General features: G+C 39.6%; 1 protein-coding gene across 2 annotated transcripts in view; it reads left to right on the top strand.

Annotated features, from left to right (window-relative positions):
* Positions 1–20,397, top strand: part of LOC106931385 (partitioning defective 3 homolog) — a 389,759-nt gene that overhangs the window by 144,875 nt on the left and 224,487 nt on the right. For both annotated transcript variants that reach the window (XM_088001335.1, XM_088001334.1), the window contains 2 exons: positions 15,018–15,124; positions 16,561–16,644. In XM_088001335.1, the coding sequence (XP_087857461.1) occupies positions 15,018–15,124; positions 16,561–16,644 (191 nt within the window). The remainder of the gene's footprint in view (positions 1–15,017; positions 15,125–16,560; positions 16,645–20,397) is intronic.

Below are 20,397 nucleotides of genomic sequence, written 5' to 3'. Positions count from 1 at the left end.
ATGTTAAAGTGATGGGATTTTAAATAAAAAATAAAAAAACAGCCTGAAAGACCTTTTAGCATGAGGATGTAAGTATTTAATGTGTAATTGCTGTTGTTTGTGAGTGAACTCAGTCTTTTCACCACTCTTGTTTTTTTGGCAAAGCCCACACAGTCTGTAGGCCCTGAGGCGAGCTGCAGGCGGTGTCAGGGCGGCTGAGCATGGAGACACGAGTTAGGAGTATTTGTTCCCCCATAAGAAAAGAGGTGCACACCTGCAAGTCTGTTTGTCTGTCACAGCCCCTCTATGCTGCTACCTGGTGGAGAAAGTATGCAACTCTACCTTCATGACTCCATTCAGTCACTGCATGCAAGACTGTGGGCAGCAAAATCCTTAAGTAGCTGTTAAAATGTAGAACAGTGCAGTCAGATGACCTTCTTAGTCCTTAAAAAAAAGACTATCATGCCTAATGACAATCATACGGAAGATTGAGTTTTGTGCAGTACGCTAATGTTTTCATTATCAAATTCTTGGATTGTAAACATGTTGAAGCGACATTTCTCTTTCATCTAGCAGTTAACTCCTGTTTGACTTACATCCTTACTGACTTTAAACAGAAAAAAACTATTTGCTCCCTTACTGATTTCTTTAGTATTTTGTTTGATTCCTAAGATGATCAGACTGATTTTGATGTTAAAAATAACCTGAGTAAATGTGAAACACACTTTATATATGTCATTTATTGAGGAAAAGGCAACTTTGTTTTTCTTCTAAAGCCAACTAGGCAAGCCAAGTTTATTTGGTAAAAGATAATGGTAATACCATCATACCATCAAATTGTGGAAATAGGGTTGATAGCAAGGCGTTGTCAAGGTCTTACAAATGTCGCTATTTTCTTGAGTATTTAATGTTAGCATCATTTGTAGCATCTGTCCATCAATAATACTGGCCTTGAAGTATGTTTAGTTCAGGTTGCCATTGAGCATTAAAGGGGCAGTATTATATAAAGTCGACTTTTTAAGTTTTTCATCATGTTATAATGTTATTCCCTCATCAAAATTATGCCTGGAGAGTTGTTTTGATTCTTTCATGCATGTTTGAGAAATCCTTTAATCTCCATGACAACCATTCAGCTGTGCAAAATGCCTGGGTGGACCTACTGCCTCCTTTGAGATGCTTCTGAGCTCCCGTAGCTCCTTCAGACTAGCCAGCAACAATTAGCAGACACCTGGTGGAACTGCACATCTGCTGAGCTCATTATACGAGCTACATCTCAGTGCAATGCTGGGAAAAAACAAATAAACAAAAAGGGTTAATAGAGGAGTGATGTTGTGATAACTTTCTAAAGGCAGAGTTTCAGAACGAGCAGGAATTTTTAAAGAAACAGAGACCCAGTTTCAAAATGTTAAATTACAAAGCCACATTTAAATCATATTTGACGTGAACAGCATTTTATAAAAACTGAAGGTACTTTAATGTGCCATAAAATGCCACGATATACCTGGAAAATACATAATACAGCGTCTTTAAATATGAATTTAAATTTCTGTTTTTCTGTCGTGCCATCCCATCACAGTGCTGTTGGCGCTACTCTTATGTGCCTACATAAGAGGTATTCTTGGCATTCTGAAGAATACCAAGTCTTCAATTATTTTAACAACCTCTCTCAAAGCTCCACTAATAACTATGTAGAATGCAACGTTTCTGAACTTTCCGACCTTCCAGCTCGAGATATCGACATTACTCTATTGTTCTATCCGTCTAACCTTTGTCTACATCAGCGACATCATTTGCATCATCTGGGTGACTACACCTCTCTCCAGCGCTGGCTCTGAACATGTTAATTCCTGACTCTTGTTTAGAGTTCATGCGTTTGCCATCTCCGTTTTGCTCTGTGGAGTGAGAAATCACTTTCTCAATGAGAATAATTGAACACGGGCAGGGGGGAGCCAGCTCATTACCCACAAATCACAGGGTGCAGGGGCACCTTAGTTGAAGACAATAATGACTTCTGGGAATAGAACGAGGCCGCCAGCCTGGAGCCGAACCGGCGTGGGCAGCATTGAACAAAGATGGGAAAGGAAGCTGCATGCTCATCCTCAAGATGAACTGACATGATGAGCTTCTTTTAGTTCTTTGAGAGTGACAGGTTTCAATCCATTTACCGACCCCAAAGTCTGACTTACTCAGATAGAAATCTACATGTAGTCTATGCGTAAATCTTTATGTACGCAATGTATGTTCACTTGTTAAATGATGAAAATACACCTTCTTTAATACTAGAAAGTGATGAAGAGGGCGGCATTCTGTGATTGATGATGTCCAATTTGTCACATGACAGACATGTGGAGCCAGCACTGTGCCGAGAGCCAAATGAGTCCACTCTAACATAATGAGTTCCATTGTCACAACAGACTTTTCTCACTGTTTTATTGGCCCCATTTGCAAGCCAAGACTTTTAAGTTGCAGAGCGAACATAATAAGGCCCTGGCCAACAATAAACATCCACTTTCTAGGGCGCATAGAAACAGAAGAGTAGTCCACCCGTCCATCTCTGCCAAATGGTTATTTTGTAGTAGTGAGAGTTTTATAGAAACCTGGGGGGAAAATACATTTTTATTTCAGAGCTATTGAGGGGAATACCAAGTAGGGATGTACGATATTGGATTTTTGGTTGATATCCAATATGCTGATATACTGAAACTCATTTGGTTGATAACCGATACCAATATCGAAACTATATGACCTTCTCTACTGTGGATTAAAATACTTCATTATCTTTTTCGATTTAGCCTCCCAGAAAAGCAAATGCTAAAAAGGAGGCTGAAAACGATGTAACACTTTCAACTTACATTATGTTTAATGTCAAATTTATTCATGATATTTGCTCCCTGTAAGACAATGACAACGCTCAGTGCAAATTTGATATTGTGCTGTGCTGCAGGCATCATTGTTACTGGTTTGTCATATAAAATCAGCGCCTTTTATATTGGTGACTTATTCTGACTGAATGGCTGATGTCTGATATTAAATATTGCGGCTAATATTGGCTGGCACTGATATCGTGCATCGCTAATACCAAGCTGTTAGAATCTTTGTGCTTGCTGTTTATTTTGTGTCCTCCTGCTTTCCTGACTTTAAGTCTGTAGTGTTGCAGATCAATTACCTGCATTGTAAGCATTGTTTTTTTTATTTTTTTTATTCTATAGTCAATTTATTCATGATTTATATTAGCCGTCAGATTAACTTGTACACTCTGGTTTTATTTTCTCTTTAATTATGTAAAGGATGAACCAATTTAATTTAACTTGGTTATACTGTTTGATTAAATAATGAGAGAGAGATGATTCACTTTGGTGACCCACTGAAGGAAAAAGCCTAGAGAGTAGGAGAAGAAGTTATGTTTTTTGCTACACCTCACTTTATGATTGTGTCAGTAGTTTTTACACACAGGTCAGAGAAAATAGATGCTGCATCAATTTACAGTCATGATAAAAGAAAGAAACCACACCTTCTGTCAATTATGTGCTTCTACACTTCAAAAACACAAAATATTACTAAGTAATTTTGGTCTAATTTCAAGTGCAATATGTTGTTTTATAACAAAAGTGAGAAACGACCAAGTAAAACTGGACAACGTAAAAAATCTGACTTTTATTATGGCTACATAGTATGTGTCATTTTGAAGAGGACAACTGCAAGAAGTGTACTGTAAATTTTATGTCATCTTAACCTCATTCATACACTTCTATTTGGAAGGACACGGATACTAGTGGCTCCATAAATGTTTGGAACCACAAAAAAAATTGTTGTTTTTCCAAGATTGGGAAGCAAAGCAAGACAATTTCTGGTATGACATGGGTTTTCTCCTGCTGAGCAGTTTACCATAGGAATTGTCTCTTCTTCAGGCTGGAAGCACACAGGCTGTTGAAGTGCGTTGTCGAACAGTTTCCCTGCTGGGCTTCATCACAGCGATATGTGCCGTTTCTTCATGCATTCCTGATTTCAGCTACAAACATGTTTACATTATTTTCCATTTGTGAAAAAGCAGAGCTCCCAGTCATTCAGCGCTGTACCTGGTAATGTTTTATGTATGTTGCCCTTGAGGACTGAGAATCCAGATAATGCTGGCATCTGATTGGCTGAAATCTGAACTTGTAAGGAAATCTGAACAGTGAGGAAAATAAGTATGAAACTGGGCAGTGTTTTTGTTTTTTCTTTAGGAAACATACAGGGCTATTGACATTCATTCAAAACTACATATCTGGAAGAACCCAAATAACACATGCATACAATGAAATAGAAGCAAATAAGTCTAGACTAGTATACATATAAAGAAAATCTGGGAAATCTGGAAAATGGCTTATAAATTAAGAACACAGCTGAAATTGGTCAGTATTTGGAAGCAATAACAATCACTGTGAGAATCAGTTAATACATCCTGGTTTAATTCTATTTGATTGCCTATTAAACGGTTTCTCATTGCACAAGAAGCATCTCATAATGGGTAAAAGCATTATGAGGAACATAATGAGTAACATACTAATTGCAACAATTACACATGTACTTTTTTCCATTGGGGTTTACAAGTGGATAGAACTTTCCAGCCTGAAACACCAATGACCACTCAGAGAGTAGAAGCACCTGGAATTTGCGCAAACAATACAGGTTTTCTTTGACAACAACATAAAATTCACTCAGCCATGATGGCCCAAACACATTCAGTTTTGGACGAGTCAATTAATTATTAGAACAATATCATCTTGAACTGATGTCTTTGAATGTTAAAGCACACAGTATGTTTTGAGGAGAAACAACAATTCACTTCCCTCGAAAAACATCGTACCAGCATTGACACTTGGCAGTAGAGTTGTCTTTTTGTCTGGGATCCTGGTAGACCTCACACAACTGAAGAGAGGAGGAATAGAGAAATGTATGCGGACTTTCTTGATGAGAATCTACACATGAAATAAGGGTGGACCTTTTTTTCACCAAGACTAATAAAGAATGATAGAAAATAAAGTTACTTGAATCCAGAGACTTAAGATCAGATTTCACAGAAGAGGCTTTCAGAAACTCTTAAGTTTTGAAGACATTTTGCACGGGATGTGGTTCAAAATGCTTGTCACTAGACAGGAGACGCTTTAAGGTTTTCAAACTCAGAAATTACTTTCCAACAATGTTATACGTAACCCAACATATCGCCCATACCCCCATAACTTCTGTCAGTACATCCCTTCAATATGTACTTTATTTTCTCTAATATTAGAAAACAATTGTGTCCTTTAACCAACTTGATACAGAATGAGAATTCTGGTTTGACGTCTGGCCAGCAAACATGTGAAGGCTTACACCGTTTTAATATTGAAATGATGAAGTTGGTTATGATTACCCCACATCCCCCTCACCATCTTCTCCCTTACAGTCTCCTCATTATCCTCCCTGCGCTTCCAATCTTGATTAAAATCAAGATAATCCATTGGCGTAATGGACAGTGAAAGCCCATCTGAGTTGCCAGAGATATTATTGGACATAATTGTTTTAATGCACAGCCATTGAAACATTATAGCACACCAAAAATTGGATGCAAGCAGTCATCTAATCACCAATTGTGCTCGGCAAAAAACTTTCTATTTAATTTTTGAGCCAGTCGACATCTTGTCTCGTCTTACTGTCTTTGCGTTCAGGGCTGTTTGTACATATTGTTTTTAGTGTACCAACCTCCCCTAGACCCACTTCAGATCTGTTTTCCGTCTGTATCCTCCTTTCTTTCCATTTTCCTTTTGTACTGAAGCAGCTGCTGCCACCACCGGTCCTCAGCTCTCCTCCCTGTTGGGCCTGTAAAATTACCGTGACCCTACCGGTGCCTTTTGGGATCTCTCTTCATTACTGGCCCTCGCAAGACCCCCCACCCACCCCACCTCTTATTTCGACACAGCCGTCTTCACTTAGGCTTGGTACGGAAGAAGGATCCAGCCGAATGGCTTTCTGTCTCCCCCTTTATCCAAGAAATTTGGTGTCCAATTAAAATGAAATGGAAAGCCCTCCCCAACCCCTTTCACAAAGCCTCACACCACACTACTCCCATGATGCTCCAGATGAGCCACCTATTCAGGACCCTCTAAAAACAAGGCAGCAAACAATGGCCGTTGTGTAGAGCATTTACCTTCTAATAACAATCTAGTGTGTACTAAGCCTTTTGTTTGCTTAAACTCGTCCTAATGTCTGTTCATTTTAGGCATATTTCAGCTTTTAAGTCACTATATATAAACATCCACCATAAAATGGGTGCGTCTCCCATCATCTTTCCATTATTGCCCGCTGGACCATTTGCGATGAAGTAACTGTCGAGCAAAGTGGTTTAAATAGAAATTTGGCAAAGTAAGAAATGTAGTTTGTTGGTAGCGTCCGTGCAACTCAATAAACCAGCACGATCCCGACTCACCTAATTGCGAGAGCGGGCACTAAAAAAATAATTAAAAAGGAGAAATTGTATTTGATTACAATTGGATTCAGATCCACGGGGGCGCTCTCATTTAAATTCAGGCAACTGCTATTATTTCAACAGGGGTAACGTTCAGTGACTGACCTTCACAGTTTGAAAGATGGATTAAATGTTCGGCGCAATGGAAAGCAGACTGTCCGCCCACTTAATAAGCTCAAAATGATGATTAATCTGCGAAAAGCACCACAGAGCTCCTTTTTAATGCATGGTTAAAGACCCTGGATTCAGCTGGGACCGTCGTCTCGGCGGGGCCGCGCACTCATCCTTCAGGATTGGCTGTTCACAATTACCTCCCATCAACAAAGACAGAAGACAAAAAAAACGATAAAAAAATAACAGAGTCCCTCTGTCTCAGAAACACAAAACCAAGTGCTACCCTCAGTAAGAACCCCCTCCTAAAGTACGCTTTTGTGTTTAAGTATTTTGTTTCTGTACATAAGCAATATTTAGACATCTCGGATCTTAAAATGTTGTCTGGATAGTCACTGCTGATGATAACTTAATTTGCTGTCATCTCTCCCCGGTTTGAACCTCCGGCTCTCTAGCCTATGAGCAGTCTGCTCCTGTTTCTGCTGTTATTGATGAGGCTTGAAGAAGAAAGGTCTTGAGCATTTCTGTCCACTTTGTGCCTTGCTTATTGACCTGGTGATTGATTTAGGGCCTCATAATTAGCTAGCCTAATTTAATTAAAGTGCAATTTCACATTACAGTAGGCAAAGGGAAATGCAGCTGTGTCACTGATAGATCAGCTTGTGCTTGCTATAAAACAGGCATGTGTGTTCAACGTCCCAGGGTTTCCACACACACACACAGAAAAGTAAAATCATAGACGTAAGAAGAGATATACTACAATGTATCCATCTTACATTAATCCCTACACATCTCACTGCTCAATGCTGATGTGGACAAATCCAACCTCGCTTCTCTGATCTAATTTTCTTAACAGCATTAACTGTGTGTCCCCATAACCCACTTCAAGTACATTTCTGTCAGAGTGCAACATCTATGAGTCCATGGCCGTTCCTTTTTAAAGCGAAACGAAAACTGAAAGGTTGAAAGTTCTGGTTTTCTGTTGACTTTAACTGGGAAATTTTATGGGTAGTTAGAAATACTTAAGTTTTAGTCCTCCTTCTGACTTCATTTTACACATTGATAATGAGAGTTGCTAATTTTAAAGAAGAACTTGTAAGCGTTTTAAGCTGCCATCATGTGAAAGAAAATGCTTGTTGTAAAATTTTCCAGTTACAATAAAGAAAATTAACTCTGAATGTTGGGGGGGACAAAAACACTGGACTGATGTGTGACATAAGCATTCTGTATTTAAACAAAGAGTGAATGAATATGGGTACAATGTGGCTCAGTTCGTTGCAATTAAATTCTCCAACCGGTCAGAAAACGCTACTTTAGTTTCATTGTTCAGTTTCCCTAAAGATAAAAAGATTTAGATAAGTAAGCTCAGAATTGAAAATTACTATCCAGATCCAGGCTTACAATAAAGGCAAATGGAGGTGAAGATATCACCACAGACAATGAAACAGAAAGAGTGGCTTACCTCAGGCGAGAACGCCCTGGTATCATATAGATAGCTACATATGTGCTGCACATAACTACCAGAATAGTTATGTTCTGGTAACATAACTATTCTGTTATGTTACCACATAACACATATATGTGGTAACATATATGTGTATATGTTACCACAATACACATATTGTGTAATTTATACACATATTGTATAAATTACAAAATATGTGTGAAAATAATATATTGTTTTCATTATCAACTTCTTGGATTGTAAACATGTTGAAGCGACATTTCTCTTTCATCTAGCAGTTAACTCCTGTTTGACTTACATCCTTACTGACTTTAAACAGAAAAAAACTATTTGCTCCTTTACTGATTTCTGTAGTATTCCTTTCCAGTTCCCATCTCAGTTGCTATGCATGTCGTCTTGTCAGCCATGACGCTCCTGATCATCTGAATCCAAATCTGAAGAGGTTTCACTTGATTCTGGACATCCAGCTGTTGGTTCAGGTTGCAGATTATTTACGCCCATAAAGTGTTGGGGTATTTCTTCATACACAACAAAAGCAGCTTATTACATTTGCACTAACAAACAACCAGTTTTAGTGGCTGACTGAGGCATAATGTCATCATGAAAGAAGGACTTTAAGTGAATGGTAACTCCACCCTACAAAATCACACCACTTTGGCATTTATTCACAACAATGGTAAAAACAGGATCTTTAAGTTTTAGGTTTAATAAATGGGTCACTGTAATGTGTTTTACTAAATGATTTTCAGGCAAAACCAATATTTTCAGATTTGATTTCAGTTCTCTTAAATCTTTGTTCAGTAACAACCTCCGCACTGAAGACTGCTGGGGTTTGGGATGAGTAAAACTGAAAATCATCCATGTCTGGTTATGACTGATGACCACCTATTGGTCATGCTGGATAAGTCCTTAGGAATTGAAAAGTAAAAGACTGTATTTAAAAGGAATCAGCAGGATGTTAATGAGCCTGCTGTATCTTTTTCCCTTCAAAACCTGTAACAGTTTAAAACGTAGGCACCTTTAGATGGTGCTGTTTTTATTTCCCAAAAGATCTGCAGCTTCCATTACAAAAGAGGGTCTATGGTGGTATTAGACAAATTAAAATGTTTTAAACGTTGAACAATATGAATTACCATTGCTGAAAACCCCACGTTTTATTACAAAGTCTTATCACTGGCTTTGCCTGTCATTCTTAAGATGCTAAGTCTGATATGAAAGTACACCAAAGCCATTTTGGCCTCTCTGCTGACAAGTTATTAATTGCATTTTAGAGATTGTGCGGTTAGGGTGAAGGTCATTATGACCCTCTCATCTTCCTCTAAGCAGTTTAACTCTCTACCCAGCCTTCAATAATGCACATCTATTGCCTACATAAATGTAAATAAAATGTCTCGCGACCGTATTTATGGTGATGTATTGGTTGTCTTAATGGGGATGGAGTCCAGTGAACTGGGGTCCAGTAAAGGGGGTAAATGACCCCTTGACATGTTAAAGCTGAGCTGTTGGGTCCAACCGACATGTCAAATTTTATCAGCGAAGATAATTTGGGCCCAATTTGGCATGGGGAAAAAAGAAAAATGCATCTGTGGCCTGAAACAATTCAGAGTAGATGGTTGCACGTATTCTGGCTTACATAGGTGGCTTGTGAAAACTCCATTAGGAATCAAATTAAGGTAGGAAAGCTTTTTGTCCAACACCATAAAGCTTCTTTTAAGAGCCAAGTAAAAACAGTAAGCTTCTGGCTCCGGTTAAGATGGAAAAGCATTGGTAAATGTCTGAAGGTCAAATGAACATTAATGGTACTATTAGGAGTTATTACCGCTGGTTTGTCTTTGTATAGAAATGCCATTGTGCAATGCAGCAGCGCAGTGAACTTCAGTTGGGTCCTGCAGGTTGTTCAGCGTTCAGCTAAACTGCATTTAGCGAAAGTAATTGGGGCACAATTAAGGCTCCTCAGTCTTTCTTTTTTTAGTGACAGGAAGAACCTCAGCGTCCACTTTTTCTTGGACTCGGCCTCACTGCAAACAAAATCTTTCTACTACATGTTGCCAACAACATGTAAAAAAAAAAAACAAAAAAAAAAAAACTGTTACCTTTGGCCGGTTGAATGTTGCCATAAGGGGCGTACGTTCTTTTCCGTAATTAGCGTTCTGTAGTTCAAGCAGTTCAGACGTCTGCTTTCATAAATGTGGGACTGTTTACTTTTGCGGGACAAATAACATTCTGGACTTACTCAAAAAGTAAATAATAAAAAAAGAGACTTATTTTCCATGTTGAGATATTATTAGATGTTCAGCTCAGGTAGAAATTGCTGTGGAAACAAAGCACTCGTTGTTGTTGTGTATGGGAGGAAATGTCTGTTCCACATATAAAGCTGTCACAAGGATGTGGGCCCCAGATCGGAGCCCAACAACACTATTCAGTCTGACCTTTGAACCTGTCCTTGTTAGCCTCAGACGTCAAAGATGGGCTCAGGAGAAACCCTCCTCCCCCCTCCACCTATTTCTCCCCACAGCTACATGTTGTACCTGCCTATGTGTGTGCATGCGCGCGCGCACACACACGGACACACGGACACACACACACACACACACGCACGCACACACACACACACACACACACACGTTTATGGTTACAGTAGGACTTTAAGGGGGTAGTTGGTGATGGGGAATGACAGCTCCTCAACACTCTGCCTTTACCTTATCCTTTAAAAGCTGTGTGCGTGTGTGTGTGTGCGTGGCTGTGCGTGTGTGTAGAGTATCTCCCCAGTCTCCCAACCAAACAGCTGCTACCTCTCTCTGTTCCTTTTAGTTCCCTCAACAGTCTCCAACCTGCCGGTTTATTTGAAGGTAACAAGGTTCTGCACTTAGCAGCTGCCTCTCCTTTATATGGCTACAGTTTCTTTTTTTTTCTGTTGTTTCTAATATTGCATGTAAAAAAAAAAAAAAAAAAAAATCTGAAAACCAAGTGTTAGTGTCAACATTGTTCATGGTTGATTTAATTCTTTTTCTCTTTTTTTGGCTTCCTTCCTGATATAGGCTACATGCGAGCATACATTTCTGTACAAGTATCTGATGCTTCTTGCACGACCTTCTATTCATTCCTGATGTACAGACACTGAAGAGTAGCATCATGTACAAATGTAAAGGGAGAAATGTGTTATAGGGAGTATGAGGTGCAACCAGTTAAAACTACTGTCACAAGTTGCATTTCCATTAACTATAGAATTGAGCTAATTGAAATTACAAAAATAAATTTGCTTCATGGAAACACGGCAATTGTGAAAACCCTTGCTGTTTTCACTTGGATGAGGTGATTTTTCAGCCGTATCGAAATAGATGTATTTTGTAAAACTGCAATAGAAACACTTTTTCTACATCGCACAAGTCAAGTGATCAACAGCCAGAAGTTACTACTGGCGAAAACAGCAAAGACAATGACAGGAAGTGGTAGTAGGGTAAAGTTTTATCTATTTTTTGTGGACAATGTGTAGCTGGCTCCACTAGACCTCGCAGCATCACGTAGTTCCTAAATGTTGTCATTCAAACATGTTGAATCCATATTTCTTTTGTAAAATCGTCGGCTACAATTTCCCCAAAACACCGCACACGTAGCCGCTCCTACGCATAACTTATTCATGTGTTGCTCCAACACCTGGATAAGACACAGATGTCTCCTTTGATGGCTGATAGATGATGAGCGCTAGCACCATGGCCATGAACATAAATCATGTAACCATTTACATCCATCGTTGCCAATATTTTTAATGACTTATTGCACCAACAAGCTCATTTACATGTGAGCACCGTTTCTTACTTAATGTTAACACCTCAAAAATTGTGTGTGTGTGGGGGGGGGGGGGGGGATTTGACATCAGCAGAATAACAACAAAAAGTTAAGGACATTTGTAACAGAAATGCAACTACAGTTTCCCATGCTCCCATGTTTACTGGTGTTATGGTTTAAAAAAATCATCTATAAACTATACTTTAGTATCAGTAGAAATTAAGAAGATCTTATGAAGCTTTGTGCCCTGTGATGTATTTGAAGCACCTGCCCTGATTCAGCATAATGTGCGAATATTGATGATGTTGTGGAATTCACTGTGTTCTGTGGCATCATGACCAGGGACATTACTTTTTTTCTTAAAGTCACCATCCCATTTTATTTACTTATTTATTTGTTTGTTTGTTTGTTTGTTTATTTTTTCATATTATAACACCAACTCCACCTGGTGAAGAAATGTCAGTTCTCTTTTCGTAGCAGGTTGGACTATTCCATGTTGTTTTCTGGCCTCTAAACAGAACCTTTGTTTTCACAGAGATCTGATGTTAGAAGATTCATTAAGCCGTGCATCATATCTTGTACGTCAGTTTGTCATCACTTCTTTTTGTGTGTCTTTCAAAATGACAGTGGCACCCACAGGTAAATGAATTAACCTTGTAATATGCCTTAGTGAAGTTCTTAATATTATTTGGAAGGATCTGTTTCTGGTTCTGCTGGAGTCTCCTTCCACCTTCCGGGATCTGAATCTTCGCCGCCATAAGAGTAGGAGAGAGAGAGAAAGAGGAAAAAATTGGAGGAGGGATGGACGCAGCAAGAGGGCAAGCTAGGGAAAGAGCAGCAGGAGAGTTGAAAAGCCTTGTTGCATCCCCACTTCACTGGTTACCAAAGGATCAACAGGGTGCTAAAAGCACTCAGGGGAGGAGGAAGTGGATGGGTTTTAGAGACGGGGGGATGGAAGAGGGGATTCAGAGTGATGAGGAGATGAAGAAAGAGAGCATAAAGTGAGAATAAATTGGGAGGGAGATGTGTGTTTAGCTTGTGTCTTTCCTCTACTGTCACTCAGGGCTGAACTTTGCCACTGACTCAAGGACAGTCGGTAAGGGGGGGCTGGCTCCAGATATAAATTGCCTGTCACTCCCCTGATCACAAATAATATGGCTTCTGCAGTATTTTTTTAGAGCCACAGTGTGAGGAGTTCTGCAGCTATTTTAAAGAGCATGAATGTTGTTCCATTTATTACGATTTATATTCAACATAAGTTGGGTTTACTAAAAACTAGTTAAGTGATTTGTGTGTTTGTTAGTTGTAGTTCACTTCCAAATTTTTGCCAAAATCCTTTTTTTTTTCTTTTTTTTTTGTAGTTCATTAATTAAACACAACCACATTCAGACTTCTCTGTGGACAATTTACAACTTCAAAGATATAAAAAGTTTCATGTGGGTCTTCAAAATATCAGAAATGGGTCAGATTTGCCGATTGTGTATATGACATGCGAACACAAGGTGGGAATAACTATTGAGTGGAATTGTAATAACCATCTAACCCCAACCCGACTGTTTGTCATTGCACATTTCTAGTTGTTGTTTTTTGTTTCTTTCTTGCATTTGTGCAGAACAAAACACCAGCATAAACACTTGCAACGTGTTCTTGTAAACTAGCAGCTAAAATTGATGCAACACGTTGCAATGAAGTAATTACATGTGCCCTGCAAATCAGCTTGGCTTTATCCGCCCTGAAACGGCAACTATTTACCTTGTTTTTATCTAATTCTGTATTTTCTTTGGTTGTTTTTTTTTCCACAATCAGTTTTCACACTCTCAATGTATTCTCTGCTCTTTTACCTCTTTTTCTTTTTTACTTTATGCACTATTCATGCTGCATTTATTCTTTTGTAGGAGGCTTTTCTACTTTGAGTCTCTCTCCTCCCATATTTATGTATCAATTACTAAAGGTGGTATAAGAAGTTTACTTTGAGGAAGAAAAAAAAAATCTATCCTTTCGCCTGGGGGCAGGGGGTATTTTCATAAATAAAAAAAAAAAGCTTTGTGGATAACGGGCCCTTTGAGACACCCGCAACCTTAGCTGACATGTAATTAAAAGCAGGGGTCACTGGCTGACTGACTCATTTTCATATCGGATGGTTAGAGAAAGGAGGTAGACGGGACCGGCAGGACGAGGTCTTTTAAGGTGTGCGGCTGATGAAATTTTCATGCCCTCTCCCTTTCTTCTCACCAGCAGACTGTAATAAATAAATGGAAGACAGAGTCTCACTGTGGCACCTATGAGTGTCTGCTAAGATATCCTCGTCAATGAAAAGGTTTGAATGTATTTCCATAAAGAACCCAGAAAGGCGCCGGACCTATTTGGATCTGCTTGACATTTCAGTAAAAGAGAGGTTTTGGGGGGGGGGGAAGCGAAAGGTGAAGGGTGAGGGTGGGCAAATAGCAGTGGCTAACAAAGCGTCTCCCCCCACCCCACGGAGACAACGTACTCCCTGGATGCTGCTCACACACACTCAACTATCTGCAGTCCCTAACCCAGCTGGAGGCAGAAAGTGGAATGAAAAGGAAGAAAATGTGCTGCACGGTGAGCTTGTTAGCTGTTGATGAGAGATTCAGCAGCTGATTAGTGGAAACGAACTCTGTTATTTGATGCGTCTTCCGGTTCTGTGGGGTGGAAGACGACGCAACTCACACGACCGCGTGTGAGTGCAAGGCTCAATTGGTAGCATCTCCATAAAGAGAGCTTAAATGAAGATTTTTATCCCTCATTAGGGGAACATGAAGCTGTCGTTTTGTCCTAGTGCCTAGTTAAGTCCTCAGTTGTCTGGCCTGCCTGGAAAAGCCACTGCCTGCCTAATGGCCCTGAAGGACGAGGAGTTACTGGAACGGCGAGCTCGAGAGAAACGGTCAACAACACTTTCCTTTGGCTCTAGACCTCAATCGAATCACTTCAAAGACTGGTATCGGTGCCACTCAGCTGGAACTGATCAAACCTGAGCGGTTCTGGTCTGTACTACTGCAGTCAATGGTGGCATTTATAACTGGTTATACTGGAGCCTCCAATATGCCCTGAACTCAAACTGATTAAGCATGTAGGCACTAATTTTCTAGAGACATGGCAGGCATTAGACGTTAAAGGCATGGTAGTGACGTATTTTTAAATATTTTTTTCCCTCTCTCTTTTCTTTAGGAGGAGGAAGAAGCAGAGCAAAGAAAATACGAAAGGAGGATTGAGCGAATCGAGCCTGTAGGGAGGGCCGACTCTTCACTGGACCGTTCACCTGTGTTAAGTCTTGAGTGAGTGGCCCTACTGACAAACTTAGAACGTGGCTGGCTCACCAGCTTACAGTTTTAGTAACATGAGCCTCCTATTTTCCAAGCTTCACAGATATGTGGACATGATATGTGGTAAACTGTTGAAAATGAACCTATACCCCTTAGTTTTTTCACATTTTGCTACATTGCAGCCACACATTCATATATCCTAGTAAAGGATTTAGTAATAGACTAACACAAAGTGTGTAATTTTGCAGTCGAAGGAACATAATGCATATTTTTCTGGCTTTTTAACATCACTGATCACTGTTCAATCTACCTTCCAAAATGAGTAAAGTATGGCACAACTACATACTTACGAAAACAAGGCCGTCCGCCTAAACTGAGAAGCAGCATATACGTTCATAGTAACTCTGGATGAGTTTCAGATATCCAACGATGGGAAAATCTATCAACAGGACAGCTATTTATTTTGCAATAACTAAATAAATAGCTATTTATTTATGGCAAGAGTGGCAAAAGAAAGCAACTGCTGAAAAATGCTATAACTCATTTGGTGTTGATTGGATGATGGATGGAAATAGGACAATCCTGGGGAAACAAACTGTAGAAGCTGATAAGGCTTCCAGAGTAACCCTAACAATAAAGCCAGAGCTGTGATAGAGTGGTTTACATCAAAGCATCTTTAGTTTTTAGAATGGCCTAGTCAAAGTACAGACATGAATGAAAATGGGTATAATTTTAAATTTCTAGATGTGCAAAGCTGATTGAGACATAATCAAAAGACTTACAGCTGCAATTACAGTAAGTGACACTACCACAACATCTTGACTCTAAGTCTAAATACTAACTTTTCAGGTATATTAGGACTCTGCAGTTTGTGCTTGTGGTGTGACTAAATGTGAAAAAATAATGAAAGGGTTACAAAGCTTTTCACAACTTCTTTATTTGGTGCGAGGTGAAAGAGCGCACCATTTAATTTCAAACACCTTGGCATCAAATGCCAAGGTGTTCTTTCATGAGACGCATCCTACCGATCTGCATTGATGGTGGCTCATGTTCATTTGTCTTCACGTCTTTATCTGCTCAAATTAACCTTCTCCTCCAACCCGTCCTCCCTTCCCTTACATGTTTTCAATTAATCCGCTCTCTCTTAGCAGTCTGATCTTAATCACTTAATTGGAGTCTCCATTTGGATCTCTAATTGACCCCGAGGTCCACTTGTCAGACTTTGTAATGGATGACTTTGTATAGGCAACACAATACAGGTCCGACCAACAAAGCAGAGCAATTTTCCATCCTCGTCCCTGCCATCAAGCTTTTGTCATGTTGGACTGTATTTCCCTTTTACACAACCTGTTTTTTTTTTTGTTGCTTTTCCTTGTCACCCTTGTTATTTTTATTCATGCATGTCTCCTCCCCCCTGTTTGTTCTTGTCATCCGTCAACGTCCTCCAGAAGCATGCTCAAGCCGGTCGAAGTGTCCAATGAAGGAGGGCCCCTGGGGATCCACGTAGTTTCTTTCAGTTCACATGACGTTAGGTAAAAAAAAATATATATACATTTTAATGTTTTTTTTTTCATTCATTAATTCATTCATTGCCTGTTTTTTTTCATCTGTTTTCATTGAATTCCTTTGTCAATGTGTCCTTTGTATGTTAATTCAAGGATAAGTCTGTGAAAACAGCATGTTCATGGTAATGCTATTGGAATCAGAATCAGGTTTAATTGTAGTGTCACATTGACAGAAGATTTATTTTGGTAATTATTGCAGAAGTGATATATAGTTGCATAAATATATAAACATTTACATGTATGCAGACATACGTACATAGTATGAGCAGATTGACACAGCAGGTTTACAATTATTTTAGAACTTGGAAATTCACTGCTTCTAATGACAACAAGTGTGTCTCTGTCATACTTTTGTATGTCACCTCTCTTTTTGCCAAAAGATAACTTGCAAATAAAAAAAAAAAAAATCACTTTTGGCCAAATATTACTTAGGCCTTTATTTTTAGGAAGGTACTGAGATGAAGTTTGATCTTCAGTAAAAACTCTTTTAGAAATGTTGAAACATTTATTACAATGGAAATTATGCTATTGGTAATCAGATATTTCAGCAATGACATAACAACACCATTAAATAATCTCATGCTACATTATGCAGACTTTCTGTCTGCACTGACAAAGATTTACTCACCTCGCATTCCGATTGCTTGAAACTGAGAGTAAGACATAATCAAAAGAGTCCTAACTGAGAAACTGAGAGTAATGTAAAGTAATGTTTCAATTCCGTCCTAATTTATTTAGCTATTAATTATCGCAGAGCAAATGAACAAGACAACCAAAACAATAAATACAATTAATTATAAAATCTCAGTAAACAAAATTGTCTTTCAAAAAAGGGATAATTGAGACAAATACTGAAGACCACTTTTGGTAAGAAAATAGAATAATGATAAATCTCTCAAATAAAAAATTAAAAAAAAGAACTCGTTTTTAGTTATCACATGATTAATTGATTTATTGTTTAGTTCGACAAGCCTAAGAACATGACTAGATGAAAAATAAAGTGCAAGCAGGTTTATTTCCATCACTGCATCTTTCTGAAGTTGTCGAAAGTCGTACTTTATACCCCTGTTTCCTGTCACAACTGCATCAAAAGTGATTCCGGCCATTTTCTTTTACCTAACTTTTAACTGATGAGTGTTGCTTATAGAAAGAGCGGGGGAGAAAAGGAATGAATTTCAGTTTATGGTTTTTCCTTAAAAAAAAAAAAAATCTAAAGGACACAAGAAAGTGTCCAGATGTAATCAAACTAAAAGCCTGTGTAAAACACAGACCCCTGCTGAATGCCAACAGACTGGCCCACCTCCAAGGTGAATGTGGCCACTCAGCACTGGGGAAGAAGGACGAGGGGCAAAGACAGGGCATGGGGAAGAACTGGGAGGACATCTGAAGAGGTGGGGCGGGGGACATTGGCTGTCATTGAGCACTGGAGACAGTAATCTTGTTGCTGTTTATTAGTGTCAGAAAGCTATATTTAGCTCTGACTTCTTGCTAACTCACCCTGCAGCTCTGACACTTGGAGTTTCTCTCGGCCAGAAAGGGTGGATAACCTGCGTTTAAAAATAGAAGCGTTCAAAATCGTGAGCAATATTGCTTGAATAAAGTCCATATCCACCTTGACAGACTAATTATCCCTCAAAGCTCCCCTTGTATTCCAGTAAAGTCATTGTATTGGTCTCCTTTCCATCAGCTTTAGCTTGATACTAATAGCCACCACAGACTTCAATTAATTTCAGCCATAATAAGACTTTCGTCTAGCCAGTGGGTTGATGCTAATGGACTGGCCCAGTTCTTTCCTGTTTGCTGTATGCTAGGACAGGAGGCATTAAGCTCAGTGGGCTGTCATTAGTGTCTAGACCAGGGCCAGAGGGGTCAGACAGCAAGCGGGGAAAACAAAAAGAACGAAAAAAAAAACAGACAGGCAACAAACAAGGAACTGTGGGCACTCCAGCGTCGGCTGTCCACATTCTGCTCCACTGCACCGACATAAAACGAGATCCGGGGTGGTGGGTGGGGGGGCAGACAGCTGCAGGAGAGAGCTTAGAGACTCTGTCACTCCAGCTGACAGTATCTCTCTTACACACACACACACACACACACACACACACACACACACACACACACGCACATCCATATGCACTGATCCTCACCTGAAAATGAACTTACATCCAATCACTTTGTGAGAAATATGGACCTGTGGAGTTGTTTTCCCCACAAGCCGTCTGTCTTTCCCTATGCAAGCCGTCAGACATTCACACACATAAATCGTCTCTTTACACAAACCCGCACGCCTCTTCCAGACAAATTTTGTGCCTAATGAACTTCTAATTCCATGACCAGTTTCAATTGTAAACAAATAGAGGACATAATTGCCGTGCAGAAATGATCTTGATTGGAGTATTATTTGATTAACGGCAGTTGATGAGAGCAGGTGGCCTCCTTCAGATTACTGCCGATCCGCGAGACGATGTAAATCGTGAGTTGCTGTTGTTGTTAGACACAGATTCATATTGTCTTGGAAGTGGGGCCTAGCAGTAGTAAGATGTACACACATCAATGGAGATTAGTAAGAGACACAGACGCACATAGGGAAACTTGGCCTTCTAGCACAGACGCTTGATGCAGATTGAGACATTTTAAGGTGAGATTTTCAGTGGAAACAGCTCAAGCTTCTAAGACTTTGTTCAAATTTACTGTGGAAGTTTCTGAAAATCACTGATGAGATTATAAAAAAACCACAGAGATGTGAAGGAATCGCTACAATGTACATTCTGTGTTACACAGTCAACACAATAGCAGTGCTTACATGAAATCATCTTCCATAAATCTCTACAAGATGCTGCTTTATCCCCGCTGTCGCCTGCTGCAGCTTTGAATACCGATCGCCGATCGACTTAAAACTCCCTGTTAGCAGATCAACAGTCATCTTGAGTGCGTCCACGCTGTAATTTTTCTACAGGGCAACTCTTTTTCTTTCCAAGCCAACAGCCTGGAAATAAAGCAAAGTCATCTCTGTCTCAACGGTTCCCGCAATTACTCCGAGCGCAGCAGCCTTAAGATGAGGCGGCATCTTAAGGCTAAGGGGGGGGGGAGAGGCACAGGCCATTGGTTGATCCTCGTTTCAATTTATGGCTGAACTGCTTACCCCCCGCTGATCGGCTGAGACGAGTCTGTGGCGTGAGCGTGGATGTCCACGTTATGCAGTCAATTACTGTAATGTTCTGAAAGTAGTCCTGTTTGACTCAAATGCTAAAGAGCTCTTTAAATCTACACTTGACGTCCGCCATGAACCGGGCTCGGAACTGAAACAATGCCGAATCGTCCGAAGGTTCACAGCAGCGTTAGTTGATTACTTTTTTTTTTTTTTTTTAGATGAATGCGTCATTGTTTTTCACCTGGTATTTTATCAATCTTCGGTTTAATCGAAAGACATCCTTAGAACAAAACAAAGATAAAAGAACCTCAGGCCTTCCAGTCAATTTCACGTTAGCTGGAGTTATCAGTAGAGCCCAAAGGTGCAGACAGATGTATTTATTCCAAGAGCAATAAAAGGAGGAAGTATTTGAAGGTAAAGGTCTCTCTTTTTTTTTTTTTTTTTTTTTTGAAGGGATTGCTGGGATGGCGCTGCAGTAAAACTCTCTGGGTATTTAGTTCACTTCCAGCTTCTTGCCTTTAAGCTCCAGGGAAGGAAGCTGTAGCATTTCCCTCAAAGCCAAAGATGAT

This window comes from Poecilia mexicana, unplaced genomic scaffold, assembly GCF_051168715.1.
Source record: "Poecilia mexicana isolate PSO_F unplaced genomic scaffold, ASM5116871v1 scaffold_20, whole genome shotgun sequence".
NCBI classification, from domain to species: domain Eukaryota; kingdom Metazoa; phylum Chordata; class Actinopteri; order Cyprinodontiformes; family Poeciliidae; genus Poecilia; species Poecilia mexicana.
Note: the sequence above shows the minus strand (reverse complement) of the source record. Positions and strands in the feature narration are given on the sequence as shown.